The 17,358-nt window shown below is 33.8% G+C and overlaps 2 protein-coding genes across 2 annotated transcripts in view; one reads left to right on the top strand and one right to left on the bottom strand.

Moving 5' to 3' along the window:
• Positions 1-6,091: 6,091 nt before the first annotated feature.
• The window catches only part of sigmar (Tumor necrosis factor alpha-induced protein 8-like protein sigmar), a 60,546-nt gene continuing 49,279 nt past the window's right edge, over positions 6,092-17,358 (bottom strand). Inside the window, exons 3-6 of the mRNA XM_090113161.1 lie at positions 8,176-8,309; positions 7,623-7,781; positions 7,262-7,359; positions 6,092-6,990 (exon numbers count right to left, since the gene is read on the bottom strand). Of these exons, the coding sequence (XP_089969287.1) occupies positions 6,819-6,990; positions 7,262-7,359; positions 7,623-7,781; positions 8,176-8,309 (563 nt within the window). The 3' untranslated portion in view covers positions 6,092-6,818. The remainder of the gene's footprint in view (positions 6,991-7,261; positions 7,360-7,622; positions 7,782-8,175; positions 8,310-17,358) is intronic.
• LOC149900065 (uncharacterized) lies at positions 15,313-16,618 on the top strand. The gene has a single exon (XM_090113123.1). The coding sequence runs from the start codon at positions 15,409-15,411 to the stop codon at positions 16,552-16,554; it is 1,146 nt and encodes a 381-aa protein (XP_089969249.1). The 5' UTR covers positions 15,313-15,408; the 3' UTR covers positions 16,555-16,618.

Genomic DNA, 17,358 nt, shown 5'->3' with positions numbered 1-17,358 from the left:
AAAACATTAGACAGGGTTTAACTTTAAGCGCGGGTTCTCTTTAATCTGGTTTTGTCGTATTTCACATCGACAACTATTGAAGTGACAGATCCCTGGTTTAAAGTTAGACTGTGTTTAAATTGTTTTGTGGTAAGACCATTAAATTTTATTAAAATAATCTAAATTTATACTAAATCTGTCTTTAAAGATATTTCAATTTATATTCACGGATTCATTAAATACAATAAACGGATATAAGATGGGGACCAGTTTCACGACTTCCTGATTAACTGACTGATAAGTCACTGATACATATTCATACATTTTTCATCATTTTAACTGGCAGATAAGCTAAACATAACAAATCCAGAAGTTGTGAAACCAGCTATAACTTGTACAAAGAATTAGAATTAAAAAAATATTTTCTTGAACGTGGCTACATTTTTGTGTTAGTACATTAAAAGATTCATCATTTGTCCATTATCTTAGCTTAAATATAAACAAATACAATAATAATATCATTTTACATATTGTCAAGACACAAAGATCTTCCTTAACTCCAATACAATTAATATATCGGTAACCGTAATAATAATACATTCCTAATATTTACATTAAATGCGTGAATAAAATGCAATTTAATATCAAATTAGGCAAGTATCAGATCCAATAAGCATCTTCAAAAGAAACATCGCACATCAAATAAATATTTTTTCTAACATCCAAACTTAATCTTATTTACATTATAAGAGATATGTTAGGAAAGAGTTCTCCCTTACGAATTTTCTGTCATCCTGTCATATGTTAAAAAAATAAAATGTTAAAGAAATTAAAATACCAAAATATCATTGGTCAATAACGTTATTGCGTCATAATTTTTTCAATCGCGCTTTCATTTCAACCAATCATAGCTCTCTATTTTGCGCGCGAATTTTGTTCTTGTTTTAAATAATATGCTTTTTTCATCTTTCGAAATCAATCCAACAACAACCAATTTAAACATCACATTTCATCGATAACAAAAAATCAATCCTTTTCTTACACAAAATATCCTAACAACATTACGTATAACAGCGAAAATACGATTACAACTTAATTAAAAATATTTTGAGTTAAAACCATACCTACTAAATTTTTTCTTAATATTTACATGAGGCAAAAACTGGGCAAGTCTATGTCCTATGCATACTATATTTATGAGGTGCAAATAAAATTAAATTGAGTAAATGACGTCACACAAGCATAACTATCGTTCTCAAATAAATGACTATATCTATACATATAATAAAATCGTAGGAAAGTCAAAACTGTACATTGAATATTTTTTTAAAAGAATACATAATCCATGATCTATAATCGATATAGAAGCCAAAAACATAGTTTTTAGAATTTTTGTCTGTTTGTCTGTTTGTCTGTATGTTTGTCCAGGCTAATCTCGAAAAGTACTGCATAGATTGACTTCAAATTTTGCATGAATATTACTAACAGGTCGAGTGAGGCTTTTTTAAACATATTATCATGCTATCACCTCCGGGGGAGGAGCTGTGAACCTTTTTTTTTCTTACGTATTCCGTGTATTACGACAGCGTACAATCTAAAGATTTATGTTTAAATGTTGGTTTCGGGTAAGCCATGCTATTATCTAGCTTTACACAATAAAAACTATGTCATTTACGTAATTTGGGCAGAGAAACAGTTTAATGAATTTAGTAGTATAAAGACAAATTTGAAACAGCGCCATCTATGAGATTTCGTAAAAATCAAATCAATTTACATGTTAACACTACTGAATACAATGTTAAAAATTAATAATTTAAATATAATTATGTTATTTATTTATTTAACTCTTTAACCCATATCTTCCCTTCCCTATAAGGTGCGCTTATAATTCGTGTGAATATACTACATTTTTAAAAGTGAGGGTAGATGTTTATTATTTTAAGTCAAACTAGACACCATTACAATTAATCTAATATTGATTGTGTTCATTGGTTACATTTTTAAAAATCTTCGTGTTTTAAAAATTGGATAACGAGGCGGGACTCGAACCAGCATTCTTTAGTGGTTGAATTTTTTCTATTCTTTATAAATTTATTGTTTATGAATTTATATTTATAAACAAAATAATACAAAAAGGTTAGTTCGTTGATAATTATTATTCCTTCATCATTTACATGTTGTAAGTAAAAATATACTTTGACTGTTAATACTTTTGTTCAGTATTTACCTGTATGATTATTGCTTGGTAATTAATATATTTTCATGTCGTATACCTAATTAAAAACATAAGTTTGATGTGAAACTAGCTGGATTTATTTTTACACACTCACAGTCTTATATTTTGTGTTAATGTTAAAATAGTATTAATGGTGTAAATCATAATATTTTTTCACAATTAAAAATATTTCCTTTTTTTTGACATCGAATTAAACCGCGCTGTCGTTTCGTTCACAAAAAGTGAAGTTATGAGGACCGAATATGTAGCCGCCTCAACTTACGGAAACGAGAGTAACCTGCGTTGTCTGTTAGTTATTGTGTAGTCGAATTTAACGTTACATGGAAATTGGAATCTAATTATATGTATACTTATATACTTATATTAAATCTATAGAGGTCAATTCTGTACATGAAATATATTTCCTAAATAACTATCACGAGGTGATTAGGGATCGACACTGACGCCAAAAATTTTTGTCCGTCTGTCTGTCTGTATAACCGTTATAGAAACAAAAACTACTCGACGGATTTAAACGAAACTTGGTACAATTATTTTTCATATTCGTGAGCAGAGCAGTAACTCCATTTTTAAGCTTTCGTCGCGTGTGCAACCTTAAGGGTTAAAGCTACACAGAAATCAAGTACCTATGAAAGAAATGTTCTCCATATTATATAAAAAATATCTCCCGACATCATAAATGTCTATCTTTTATGGTTGAGCTTAGGAGTTCAAAGCTTTCTGATTATATTTGTCTACTAGCTGTGCCCGCGACTTCGTCCGCGTGGAATAGTGACTATGGGACCTATGACCATGGGCTCAGGGTGGGGCAACAATAATTGTTTTTATTTTCATGCTTCCACTCCCACGTTCACTCCCAGGCCCACGCCAACGCCCACGCCCACTCCCCTTCACAATTGGTACCTACCAGATCAAAGCCAGGGTAAGCGCCCCACCCAGCCCCACCGTGGCTACGCCCATGCTGAATTACTACTTAACATACAATTATTGAGTAAATACGTACTACCATAAATAATTAAAAGAATTCTAACTTATTAAAATTTCTTACTAAACTGAGCTACAAAACTTACGTACCAACTTATTAAAGAAAATCAAGAAATGAAATGCCTAACCTATACCAAATAGAAAAATTATGATTAGTATATAATATCGAAAATCAAAAAAGAAATGCCTAACTAATTCTACGTAAAATTTCTTTTAAATTATGTCATATTATTTTTTAGGAACCAGGGGGGGAGAGGAGCAAATTCTATTTCCTTCCTTTCTTAAATGGATGTTTTTAATAATGTATGGTGTAGCCACTGATCAGCTTAATCGATACTCAATTTTTATCAAATCCAGGAACAAATCCAAATTAGATGTTTCCTGTCTCACGCATGTAACAAAAGGCTGAAGAGAGAGAGAGGGAGCACGTAACTAAACCGTTTAGACGAAGAAAAGTGTATAGAAAAAGGAATAAATAATTTCATAAACTTCCCGACGATCTTTAAAAATAAATTATTATATCATTTTCATTCCCTCTTTTACCCCTATGTAGGTATAATAAGTGGATGAACCGATTTTGATACAATTTATCTAAGAACCAGCGTCGGAAAATATGCTGCCTAACAAAAAAAAAGCCGCATCTAATTCGGTTTACCTGTTAGCCAGCTACGGTGCCATAGACAGACACACACACACACACAGAAATACATAGCAGTCAAACACATAACACCCGTCTTTTTGCGTCGGGGGTTAAAAATATAATACGACATAATTTAAAGGACATTTTATGTGGAAAATTTACCTATTAGAAGTAACCATAATGTTAATTTGACCCCGCCCCCCCCCTACTACCTCAGCTTACCCCCAAACCCTTGGGGAATTTTGATATGTATTTTACACACATTACACATTGTACATTCTATTGTACACTGTACAGTGTACAATAGAATGCCTTAGCAAATGTTCGCCGTGATTACTTATAAATTGTCATAACTTTTTTATTTATGAACCGATGGATATGAAATAAACACTAAAATTTAGTAATTTAATGTATTGTGGTAATCTTCATTTAACATTTAATGTTAAATGAAGATTACCACAATACATTAGTGAAAACTGCATCTAAATCGGATAAGCCGTTTCTGAGATTAGCGTGCACAAACATACAGACAAACAGACAAAAAAAATTTTAACTACAGTTTTGGGTTCAAGATCGATTTAATAATAACACCTGCTAATTTTTTTCTACATATTTTCATTGTACAGACATCGCTTTTCCACAATTTTATTATATGTATTGATGATGATGATGATTGATGATTATAACACTCTCAGTCCGTTTTAACTTAATTTATCGCATCAGTGCCACCTAAAAAATCTTTATATCGAAATTCGAGCAAAGCTAAGAAAATGAGAAATAAGAGTTCTCAAGGATCGTTAGAGGTAAGAGGCTTACTATTGACCGAAAACAACATGTGTTATGCCGAGAACCTGAAACCGCTTCACAACGAGAATTGCCTGTGAGACCGAAACCTTCACTGAGAGGGTATAACGTCTCACAGCTGATCGCAAATGGCATATTTTATCTCGATAATCTGAAACTTTTACTCAATATGAAGACCGTTTGACAAATAATAGGGTGCACCATAATATTATTCGATCTCTTGAAGATGAACATGAGCATAAGCAATGACTAGAGTAGGGACGCGAATATTACCATTATTTGAGACAAGATTATTTGAGACAAGTACGATTAATAAGTTTGTTTAATGAAAGATTAAGAATTGAAACTATTTGGTCTCTTGAAACGGACGAATAGCGAGAGGCCCGTCTTAATGTAGACAGATTTCGACAGTCTTAATGACTTAGAGGTAAACATAGAAGATCAATCTACGAGTTCGGTGGTGTGGTCCGACAAATATAAAAGTGGGTTTGCTTATAAGGAACCTCACAATTGATTACAGATCATCTTCTGTATAGGCGATATTAACGTAGTATGTTCTTTTTGTAATGCTTTAAAGAAAAGTAAGGAGTCGACTTTCGTTTGAAGATATACCAGAACCTTTGAAATCACTACTTTTAGAGGAACATGTGCAATCTAAACAGTTCTTAGACAATATTCGCTCTTATAGTAGTGCGTTTTAAATGATCCTTTGGTGCTCAACAATTATCAGAGGATCCTTTCATGCTTACTTTTAAGATACAAGGTCAAGTTTATCATTTGATAGGATCCCTTTTGCCTGAAGGCCAACCTAAGTTTCTTCAAATATATTTTGTATTCGATTAAAATTTTACAATTTTTCCTACAGTAGGGCGACGAATGTATTTTCGCATCGTAACGGAGGGGAACTCACGGGGGGTCAAGTGACGCGGGCCACGTACCACAAACATGCTTAGTTTGTTGTACCGAGCGCGAAAGAAAGTCATCGTGTTTTTAGTAAAATAACTATGTAAACTATAACGTAATTTAATACTGAGGTACATATTATATAATGATGCGCTCAAACTGTTAATCTACATTTAATTTAGATTATTATATGAATTACTAAGTAATGTAGAATTTAAATCAAATTCACTCATGTTTTCCTCAGATTTTCGATGTCCTCCGATTTTAAGATTTTCTTATCAGAGTATTCAATTTTAATGTAGTTAATTTTTATAAGAGACAATTAAGAACATTCAAAAATAAAGTGTCACGTATTTTTTTTAAACGACGAATGACGAAAAACGACTTAATCGCGGACGAAGTCGCGGGCAACAGCTAGTTCCTAAATACTTGGGTGAAATTATAGTCAAGGACTAAGTTATGACAATTATCTTTTGTTCGTACTCTCTGTTAAAAAAGTTTGAGTATTTGTAACAGTCTTTTTGCTTTTATTTTTATTTTAGTACCGAGTAGAGAGCATAATTTAAGCAATTAACCCCTAATAGTGGTTTTTTGCTTCTTCTCTAAGATTTCAGATCTTTTCAACAACAACTTAAGGTCCATTAAACAAATTTGAATAAGTTTAATTGCTTCTCTCTGTATCATAATTTTTTCTTCATGTCATGTCTTATATTTGACACCAACAATTACCAGCTTTCATAAAAATAGCATTGTATAGTTGTCGGTTTCTCAAACGCACCGAGAGTGATGATTTTTTTTATTTATATTACCACATTGTATGCTCCTTTAGGCAATCGAATAAAAAATTGCATCGAAAGTAAATGCTGAAAATTTTTCTTGCTTTGCATTAAGTGCCCTGTTATCTAATTTGCGATATTTGTATCGTCACTACTGGGTTTTAGTGTATTAAAGTGCAAGTTAATCGAAATATTCACTCTTTCGCGATTTTTATCAATACTGCATCCTTTTCTCGTATGCCGTTAGTAGGTTTTTTTTGTATCTTCCACAATTTCCAACATCTCTCTAATTCCCATTTCACACTTTATCATCAGAGTGTTGCAAAATAATTAAACAGAACGCCTGCATTTCAACTTGCAGCGTTCAAATAATCGCACCTAACATTGAACTAAAACCAATTTCCTTGTTACCGCTAATTCCAAACACCACCCTAACCATTTAGATGTTAGAAGCTAGCAATTTTTTAGGACGGCACAAAAAATCAATTATTCGGAATTAAAGCAGGCCTCGGTCTAATTCTTTTCGCAGCATTCTGGTAAGTTTGAGCACTCCTTCGTCTATTTGTCCCGCGAATAATGAATCTAAGAGGTCGGCTCGAGACGCGAGCGCGAACACTCCGGCGAGACGAGATACCGACTTGTCCGATAGATGGCGCTCTACTACTGATCTGAAAATATAGAGATAATAAATTTAAGTCTGGACTATAAATTAATATGCATAAAGTTTTTGGAGTTATTTTTAAATGATGTGTTATAAAAAGATGGGGGAGACAACTGTAATAAGTTTTAATAAGATATATCTTCAGGACGATTAACTAATAGTATTACTAAATCTTATCAAATATCTTAACCAAAAACAAATCTTGCGATTAAAAGAGGAACCTACTCCCATCTGTATAACAATATTCGTTTATTTAATAGATTTATAAATGTACTTACTTGAGTGACTGATGAGATTCCCTCAACGCGTCCTGCAGGAAGCCTCTGTCGTACGAGAACTCCACCTCCGAGAAAGATACCACAGCCATCAACACCGTCTGTAAATTTTTTACAAAATTTTATTAATATGGATAAATTATTCGATTTATTGTTTAATTTATTCATATGCAAAGCTTCCAAAGTGATTTTCAATTTAAAGGAGTATTTTAGTTAATTTTCCTTTCTGTAATGCTACCAGTCATGTAACAAGTATTTATGGTAAAGCTTTGCTTGCTCTGACATAATCCTAAAGATAGGAACAAGATTTCGACTTGATTTCGACTTAACCGAAAACTACTGTAGGCTGTAGCATAAAACAGACCTGGAACTTGGATCGGAAGGCGGTAAGCGCACGCTCGTCAGCCGCGGTGAGCTGGCCGTGCCGCCGCAGCACGCCCAGCTTTACCGCTGACTTGATCACGTGTTTCACTAGCTTTTCCGCCTCGCGTTTCTCCACGCGCTCCCGGAGGACGTTTAGGAACTGAAATTGGTAATGGCGTGTTATTTTTATGTTTATGTCAATTATCAATAGATGGGTTGTCGATATCATTATTTTTTAAATCAAAACCTTTAACATAGTGCAAAAGTGTCCTCATCAATGTAGAATGTATTACTCGTTTGGGATTGCGTTTTTAATTTCATTGTCTTTATTTATAAATATTTGAGGCCGTAGCTGTAAATAAATGTAACATTGGATTACAGGTTGAGCAAATTAAAACTGGCTAGTCAAGTTACTAGCCAGTTTTAATCCACCTAGAATATCCACAATATCTAAGTTAAATACCATATGACCATCCTGGTTATCAGTCCTACATAAATTTGGCAAACGAGAAAAACCTTTACATAATATAAATATATTTTATCACACAACGTACCTGATCCAATAACTTAGCAGCATGTTCGTCGAGCACGAGCGCGCGCGCACTGGCCGCGCCGCCGACGCGCGACAAGAACTTTTTCTGCGCGCGCAGCGATATGTCGCGGGCGCACCACGCGCCGCCCTCCATCGCTGTAACATGATGATTGTGAAAATTCGCCTTTATCCATACACAAAACAATATATGTATTTAGTGATATTCAGAACGTGCAAACTACCTCGGATATCATCGACGTAGTTTTTAGTTGCACTAAAATTAGAGGAGAAGAAGAAATGAAAAGAAATCGAATTCATATTCGAATTTAAAGTTTTCTAGACTTGTATTCGTGTAAAATTTTAATGCTATACTATGACAAGAAATATTTATTTAGGTGTACTATATTCTATACATTGTATACTTATATTTTATGTTATGATGTATTAGTGTGTTAATAAAACATTATAATTTGTTTACATATCCTTTTCACATTTATGATTGTTGTTTTTCCTCACAAAACTGAACCAATAGCTTATATTCCGTTTGAATATCATAACCTTGAATACTGTAGGCATTAAAAACAGGAAACTTAATACCTACTTTATACAACAAAACAACAGCTGTTGAAGCAGATGCTAACGATCCCAATGCAACATCGGGTCAAATATCACTTGACACGAGTTCACTGAACATTATAACGTTCTAACAATAAAAATTAAGAAGTGACTTTAAGGATAATTAAGAAAGGGAGCAAGTTAGATAGATGTGGTGTGGTAAGCGCAGTGGTTAGGAATGGTCCATTCCTAACCATTCCATTCCGAATGGACTTTGTTAGCCGCCGGGTGTGGGTTAAATCTTTTCTATGATATAGGTAGATAACTATAAATTTATTTTTCTGAGCTTTTAATCATTAACATAATTAAAAGCTCAAAAAAATAAATTTTCACAATACACAAACTTAAACAGTCCACGACTTTACTCAAGTTGCACAAGGTTCAGGTCAATTATCAGCTGTTATTCCACACACCTAATCTTTTAGCTAGAGAGCTAGCGCAAAGCTACCTGTATGTATTTGACCAGACCTAGATTTTTGTGTGTTGATTCCCCTATACCTACTATACATGAGATGAGGAGTCACTAAGCCCAGAGTGGTGGACGAGCCGCGCGCTTAGGTAAGACAGGTGGAAATTTTTGGCGAACTTTGAAACCATTTGACCACGTCTGCCATTTTGATATTTGAAAATAGATTATTATTACTATCGGAAAATAACAATGGCAGACCATTATCACGCGGATAACATTCTGGCAGACACTTATGAAAGTGCTGAAAAAAATACAATATTGAAAGTATTTGACCAGATCTGCCATTCATATATTTTATTTATTAGGGTCTTAAAAACTTATTTTCGAAACGGCAGACATTTTCATTGCGTACAGACTTCAGCAGACAACAAAACTTTACAGACTTCAGCAGTCAACAAGACTTAGCTTCTACATGGTCAGATGTATATAATATGTATTACGTAATACGATCCCTGACCTTACATCAATGATTTACTTTATTAATGTTTTTATGGTCATTTACATTTAATTTTGAAAACTATGGAATAAAATTTATAAATTTGATGATACAAAACTAAATACATTTGTAAAGAATCTCAAATATAAAGTTGTGTTGCAAATAACAAATCATCATTTAAATATTTAGTTTATTTCTTTATTTAAGAAACAATTAACAATTACAAAACAACATAAAAAAAACACGCATGCATTTATTGAAATGTTCATTCATCATCACTATCGTATGGCGTTGTGTGACTCGTCTTCATAATCCATTGATTCTGTAAAAGTAAAACGTAAATTATATAATAAAAGAAATGAGTAAAGTCAAAAATAATTATTAAAGAGTTAATCATTATTAACTTACCTAGTAAGGCAATGCCTTTGATGTCGCACGATGCCGCGGCCGCCGCCAGTGTAGGTACTTCTGCTGCTACATGAAAATATGCTAGGGTTGCAACAAATGGGAAATAAAACAATTGTGATTATTACTATTATGATGTCATCATTTATTCATATGTACATTCAAAACAATTGCGATTATTAAATCTGATGTAATTATTTTTTCATAAATATATAATTATTATTAATTACATAATATATTGCACTGTGAAATATTTACGTATCACTTTATTTTTGATGTTCTTAATTGTCTTTTATAAAATTTAAGTGACGCATTCGCATTGGGATCAACAATCCGATAAGAAAAGAATGGAGACAACATATACATAGCTTTGATTTCAATTCTACAGATACAAAATATACAATCTATCTAAAATGATTCAACGGATGTTTCCTGCGTTTTCTCGTCAAAATACCGAAACAACGTAATTATTGTATAGTAGTTGGGCGTGAAAGTAAAAAACAAATGAAAAGTGTTTTCCATATGATTATTTATTAAATTTACGCGATGAAGAATAATTTCAACGATACAATTTAGTAACCGATAATTCAGAGAAGGATTAAAGAAAATACCTGCCTGATCATTTTATCAAACTCTTAAAGAATTATGGTTATTTCGCATCACTCGGTTTATTAGTTTGGTAATAATTATTAAAGGTAGTTACAACCCTAGCCATTGAGTCGAACGGTAGGCAACACAATATTGACTTTGTGCGGGTACATATGGTACATTTCTTCTTGCTGTGAAGCGTAATTATTATTATTAAGATTTTTTAGGCTATTTATAGCGTAGTAATTTTCACTTTTGCATGGAAGTGATGTATCTGCTAGTATCTAATCTGTACTGAAAACATCTGGCAATATCCGTTAGAGTGGGAACCGAAAAGAGCCCTCTCAGGTATAAAACCTAGACTATTTGAATGCTAGTAACTATATAAAATAAAAATACTATAGGCTAGAGTGAGAATAATATTGATATATATGGAAAAAAATAGCTACAGAGATAGTACTGTATGCATAGATCTGTCCATGTAGTAGCTAGTTTTTGTTGTCTGCTGAAGTCTGTACGCAATGAAAACGTCTGCCGTTTCGAAAATAAGTTTTTAAGACCCTAATAAATAAAATATATGAATGGCAGATCTGGTCAAATACTTTCAAAATTGTATTTTTTTCAGCACTTTCATAAGTGTCTGCCAGAATGTTATCCGCGTGATAATGGTCTGCCATTGTTATTTTCCGATAGTAATAATAATCTATTTTCAAATATCAAAATGGCAGACGTGGTCAAATGGTTTCAAAGTTCGCCAAAAATTTCCACCTGTCTTACCTAAGCGCGCGGCTCGTCCACCACTCTGGGCTTAGTGACCTCTCATCTCATGTATAGTAGGTATAGGGGAATCAACACACAAAAATCCAGGTCTGGTCAAATACATACAGGTAGCTTTGCGCTAGCTCTCTAGCTATTTATCAAATCAGATATCGAAATTCAACCAAATCAGTTTTTTATAGGCAAACACATTTGCAAAAGTATTTAATTGCTTGCAGGTCAACAATATTAGGAGCATTTTTTAAAGCATTTGGGATGAAGAAAACAAAAGGATGCAAAATTATACAAAACTGAATATAGGAAAAAATAAAAAATAAACAAAAACAATACCAGACCACACGACGAACAACAGTATGTTGTTAATTACTTAACTAATTGTAAATTTAGCTTTAGTGACTAAATTACACCAATTGATCACGACAAAACAAGTGGTCAAGGGCAGAGCGGATGAGTAACTATATACGTATTAGACCACTATAATTAGTACAAATAATAGAAGATTAAATATATTTTAAATTATGACATACTTTTTATTATTTTTTATTAATAAGCGCAAGGCTAAGAGGAGCAAATAATTAGTAAATTGGGGCTAAAATTTTTTTTTTGGGGAATCACAAAACTATAAAATCCAAGTAGGTACATAATTAATCGATAACAACCAATATATTATGAATTAGGGAGACACAAAATCCATAATATAATTTATTACAAAAATATTGCATAATTGTTAAAGCAAGCACAATGCACATGCCTATACCTATGTATATCATCTTTTTCAAACTCATAAGGTAACGTTAGAAGATAATTCACAACACCAAAACCACCTACTTCCCTACTCCAATAATTATACAACCATACCAATTTTGAAAAACTGATAACGGTTCTCAAAGCTGTATAAAACACGCTCAACGTGCCAAAAATAAGAGAAGATCCTCTTCATATTTGATGAAGTCAGAGATAATAGAAATATCTTGTAAGAAAGGTTTTATCCCAAATAGGTATACTCTGGAAAAAATCCTAGACATGTTAGTTTTGACTAGCAATCTATTTTTCTAGGAATCGGCGAAGACATGAAGATGTAAACATAATGAGGATGCGAATTGATGTTATCTAGAATATTATGATTCTCGAAATAGATATGAATAAAAATATGAACAGAATACTGTAAAAAACAGACAATACGCAAAAACTGTAATTGTTTCTTCTATTAGTTAATTTTTAGTATAATTAAGGCCTTTTATTAGTCACACACTTAAATATCTCATGCTCAAATGTAAGTTTATTTTTTCCACGAAAAAAAAAACAAAACTAAAGCAATCAGTTATACAAGTCTCAACATTATAATAAGCTCCTATCTCCATATTATCCGGGACCAAAACATCGATCAATCCACACCCTTGTAAGCTAAACCAATATGCTAATCTATACAGAAGGTTTTCAAAAGTATTTTTGTATGATTTTCAAATATCATCATTATCATGAACTGCAAAGCCCATCTGCATATTAGCTTACACGAACTTGCAACCTATAGATAGGGTTCCTTAAGCCAAAACTACCTAGTACCAGACGATTTGCAGAGTTCCGTAGCCAAATGACCGAATATCATCGCGTGAGCAAACGACCTTCGGAGACTGTACGCCCAATGTCATGAACGAAGGCATTACGATAAAGCCCTTTACCTGAAGGGTCTTGATAAACGTGTAATATATTTGGATAACATTTGCAAGACGTTTTTTGATGCGTGAAGTATTAAAATTAATTATTTTTCTAAGAATTATCTATGAAGAAGAATCTATTATGTTTTAAGACATGGTTTTCATTCATAATAAATAATAATGAATAATACAGTATTATGTTTATATTGTTTTCTGTATTATCTTTTAGTGAATTTTCATTATTTTCGATGATAAAAGAGAAAGCAATCTACAATGTGCTTTAAATAAAAGGCATCTAAAGATTCACATCACTTTTGAATTATAAAGGTTTAATTTTGATAATGTATCAACTATCAAGTATCAAGTCAATTAAATAATGTATGAAAGGAAACGTTAGGTAGTGGAGGCCAATGTAATTCTTTGTAACCTTTCAGAGGTCGCACGACTTTTTGTATAACTTGATTCAATAAAAGCTTTGTTTATTTATGTGCCTTTTGAAAATACGTATATTTTTATCTTGGTATTGTGCTTTTTCTTTTTAAAAATAAAGGCTTGAACGGAAACACGGATCTATTATTCCATTGATAACACAGATTTACCCTTTCTATTCATTCAATAAGGTTATAAGTACTAAACGTAAACATATAATCATATTGTTCTAAATATAAACAAACTTTAATATCCAAAATAATTCTTACTCATAGAAATCTGATCGTATTTTCCAAAACAAATTCGCGACAATGTCAGAAATACCTGACTCTTTTTATTCCAGACCCACTTATTCCCAAGAAAGCGGACAGAATTATTACTACGAATGTTTTAACCTTTTTCTTTTGTTCGAGTTTACAGGCTTACGGCCAGGTGAGGATTTGTTAGGTCACCTTTATTCTATAGATTTAGGTACTCTTATGTGTTACTATTTATTATTATTTATTAAAAAAAACATATTTTTATTCGTAGTTTTTTATGTAGGGCTTTCCTCAGTTAATTACCTACATTATGAAGAGAAATAGATTGTTGAATTATTAAAAGTGACATTTTTATTAAATAAACAAAAGCTCCATAAATAATTCTAACTTAAATTTAAGTTATACTTGTCCAAAATAAGCTACATAACAAAGCATTAGCAATCCAATCTAATTGGCAGAATCTTAGAAGGCTATCGACATTTTAGCCTTGCGTTCCTTCCAATTATGGATATTCATTGCTGCACATATGAAGTTAATTTACTTTAAATATAAAGGAAAAACTAAAATAGACTAATAGAGGTTATATGTAAATGATATTGGAATTCCTATAATTACATATTAAGCATTTGATGGAGTCCATGAAATAAATTACATTAAATTACATTTCTCGATTAGGCGTTACCTATATAATATGATAAACTGCTCGCTTGAATCGGTAGAAATTGGTAAAACCAACATTGGTAATGTTATGACGATTCAAAAGTGCTTTTAGAAGTCTTATTGAATAAATAAATGTTTGAATTTGAGTTTTTATATCTTATAAGAGAATCAAAATTTGTCAACCCTGGAAGATTTTTTGTTTTTGGATTTAAAACTGTATCAATTAAAAAATAAAAAGCGACCCATAGATGCATTTACAACTCTATCGAATAGAGCCTACAATACTGATATTTAAAAGAAAGAACCTAAAAGCTTGTAACACATATTTCACATGACTCCACATTATAAAACCCTGGTCATTTCAGTCCAATTACGTAGGACTACCGATATCCCCGGGGTATAATTTCCGGCCCCCAAGGGCTGCACTATGGACGATTTATCGTGATAAAATCGGGCAGGTTATTACATAAAACCAATATAATATAGTGCTTCGTAATGAATGGTAGGCCATTTACTATTAGCGTAATTTATATAAGAATCAACCTTGATTTCCAATACTTTTAATGTAGGCGAAGTAGCAAAAAATATAAATAGTGAGACAAAAACTTGCATCGTTTCTCGAAAAATAAAGCTTTAGTTACAGAACTGTTTCAAAATGATACGAAAATTCAGCTTTAAATTTCCTAAGGGACCTATATGTAAACTCTGTGATTGGCATTAGCAGAACGGGTTTTCGCAATTTAATTTGCATTCCTCCTTAATTCTCTTTCAATAAAGAAAGAAAACAATACAGTCCGGACCATCTGGACAATATAACTACAGACAACTCAGCTCCTAGACACCCTAGACACTATAACGCAGTCTAGTGCAATGCGCGCTCCAAAGCGGACGCATTGCGCTGTGCAGAATATGCATAATAAATAATTAATATTTTTTATTATCGAAGTTTTCGCTCGTAACAATGAGCGCTACGCTTGTGCCTAATGAAGTCCTGGCATTCCTGCAGTATCAGCTGGATGTCATGGATGAAGTTAGCATAGAACAAATTTGCACGAGCAATTTTACGGAAGAAGAGATTCGTGACGCCAAATCACTTCTCTTTTCGGCATTGAATATGGCCGACAGGATGCCGTCTCGCAGGAGGGACGAGAAGGGAGAGAGAAGTCTACGGGACATCATCAAGGTGTTCAAGGAGACCGATCCGGACGACGTGCCGACTTTCGTGGCGAAGGATTTGCGTAAGCTGCCTCCCGTCACATTCGACCACGTCGACGTCACCCGCCTTCTTAAGGATATCACTTCTTTAAGGACGGCCCTAAAGGAGATGGAGTTCAAATTTGGAGCTTCCCAATCCACCATCAACGAGCTGCGTAATGAGGTCGTCGCCCTGCGCGATTCAATTTCATTATGTAGGTCAACGGAGGTTTCAAATGTGAACACACGTCGTGGAGCGCAACGTGAGACTTTTGAGTCAGCGAATTTGACGACGCCGCCGGCCGTCGACCGCGTCACGCCGCGCCCCGCCCGACCCGCGCCTCCCCCGGAGAGCCCGCCACGTGTAGCCAACCCGACACCGGCTGGTTACGCGGCCGCTGCCGCCAAGCCTCCCGTAAAGCGGCAAGATATCACCCGAGATGGAGATCCCGTTAAGCACAGGGACTCCCCGCGCCGTGCGGCACCCTTGTCGAGCGCGAATAGTCATCCACTCGATGAGGAAGGCTTTACAAAGTTAGAGAAAAGGAAGAAGAAAAAGAAGCCCTCCTCCAACAAGTGCGGTACCGCCCCGACCGGTAACAACCACCTGCTGCGGCCCGCCATACCGACGACGCAGCTGTACGTGTCCCGCCTGCACCACTCTACCCAAGCTTCTGATGTAGTGGAGTATGTGCGGGTGAAGACCAAGTTTATCGTGAGGGTCCAGCGCCTGGAGCCGCGCAACAATTTGAATTTTAATTCATTTGTTGTGCGTGTACCGAGCGAGCAGCTGTCGACCTTCATGAGCGAGGAGTTCTGGCCCCGTGGTGTTGTGTTCCGGCGGTTTCGCGGGCGGCTTCGCAACACCCAGCCAAAGCCCGTTCAGCGCAATATGACACCGCCAGTGCCGTGAATTGTGTATAGTGTAGTGCTTAATATATTCTTAGTTTTGTATTAATTTAGTTTAGTTTTAAATTATTATACCTATGTATGTTAGTCTGTAAGGTATTTATAATATGGGTCTGTACAATTTATTGTCTGTTACCTGAAATAAATAAATAAAAAAATAAATATAACACAGGCTATTTTACCTGTGGCCAGGACACTCTCGTTGATTGCACTCCATTAAATTGAATATTACTGAAAACCAGTTCACTTCATTACCATAGCAATCGAGTAACAAAATATTCTTCAACAAGCTGAGTGCTCCCGGCTCGTATTAATTGAAAAGTTAATTAACCAAACTGTATCGCTCCGACTCAACAGCAACTCTCAACGCAGTACGTACATATTTGCTATTTATGCACGGGTCATTTAGGTCTGATCTACTTTTTCAAGGAAAATATTAAAGAGAATTATGGTAATGCCGGATTCTGGGTCTTTCGCCTCTATATTGCTCTTTTATATTCTATACCTAGATTTCTTTTTATAGTCCTTTTCAACTAGGATGATTCCTGTGACACTTCATCGTGTTCCGAATTACGTATTTTATGTTTGAAACGCCAAAATAATTTTAGTGCATAATATCATATTTTATGGCGGCATTATTACCAAAAATATAAAAATGAAACATCTTAAGCTTATAAATCAAAAACAGTATTGTTTAGTTTAATATAATGAAAAATAAAATAAAATAACACAAAAATATAATACCTACGCAATTCGTGTACATGAAATGGATCGTTGAAAAATCATAGAGTTGGAAATCATATAATCG

Source organism: Colias eurytheme, chromosome 19, assembly GCF_061535395.1.
Source record: "Colias eurytheme isolate Ceu_HAF_F1 chromosome 19, ilColEury1 Martin Lab GWU primary, whole genome shotgun sequence".
NCBI classification, from domain to species: Eukaryota; Metazoa; Arthropoda; class Insecta; order Lepidoptera; family Pieridae; genus Colias; species Colias eurytheme.
This window is presented reverse-complemented; position numbering and strand designations above follow the sequence as displayed.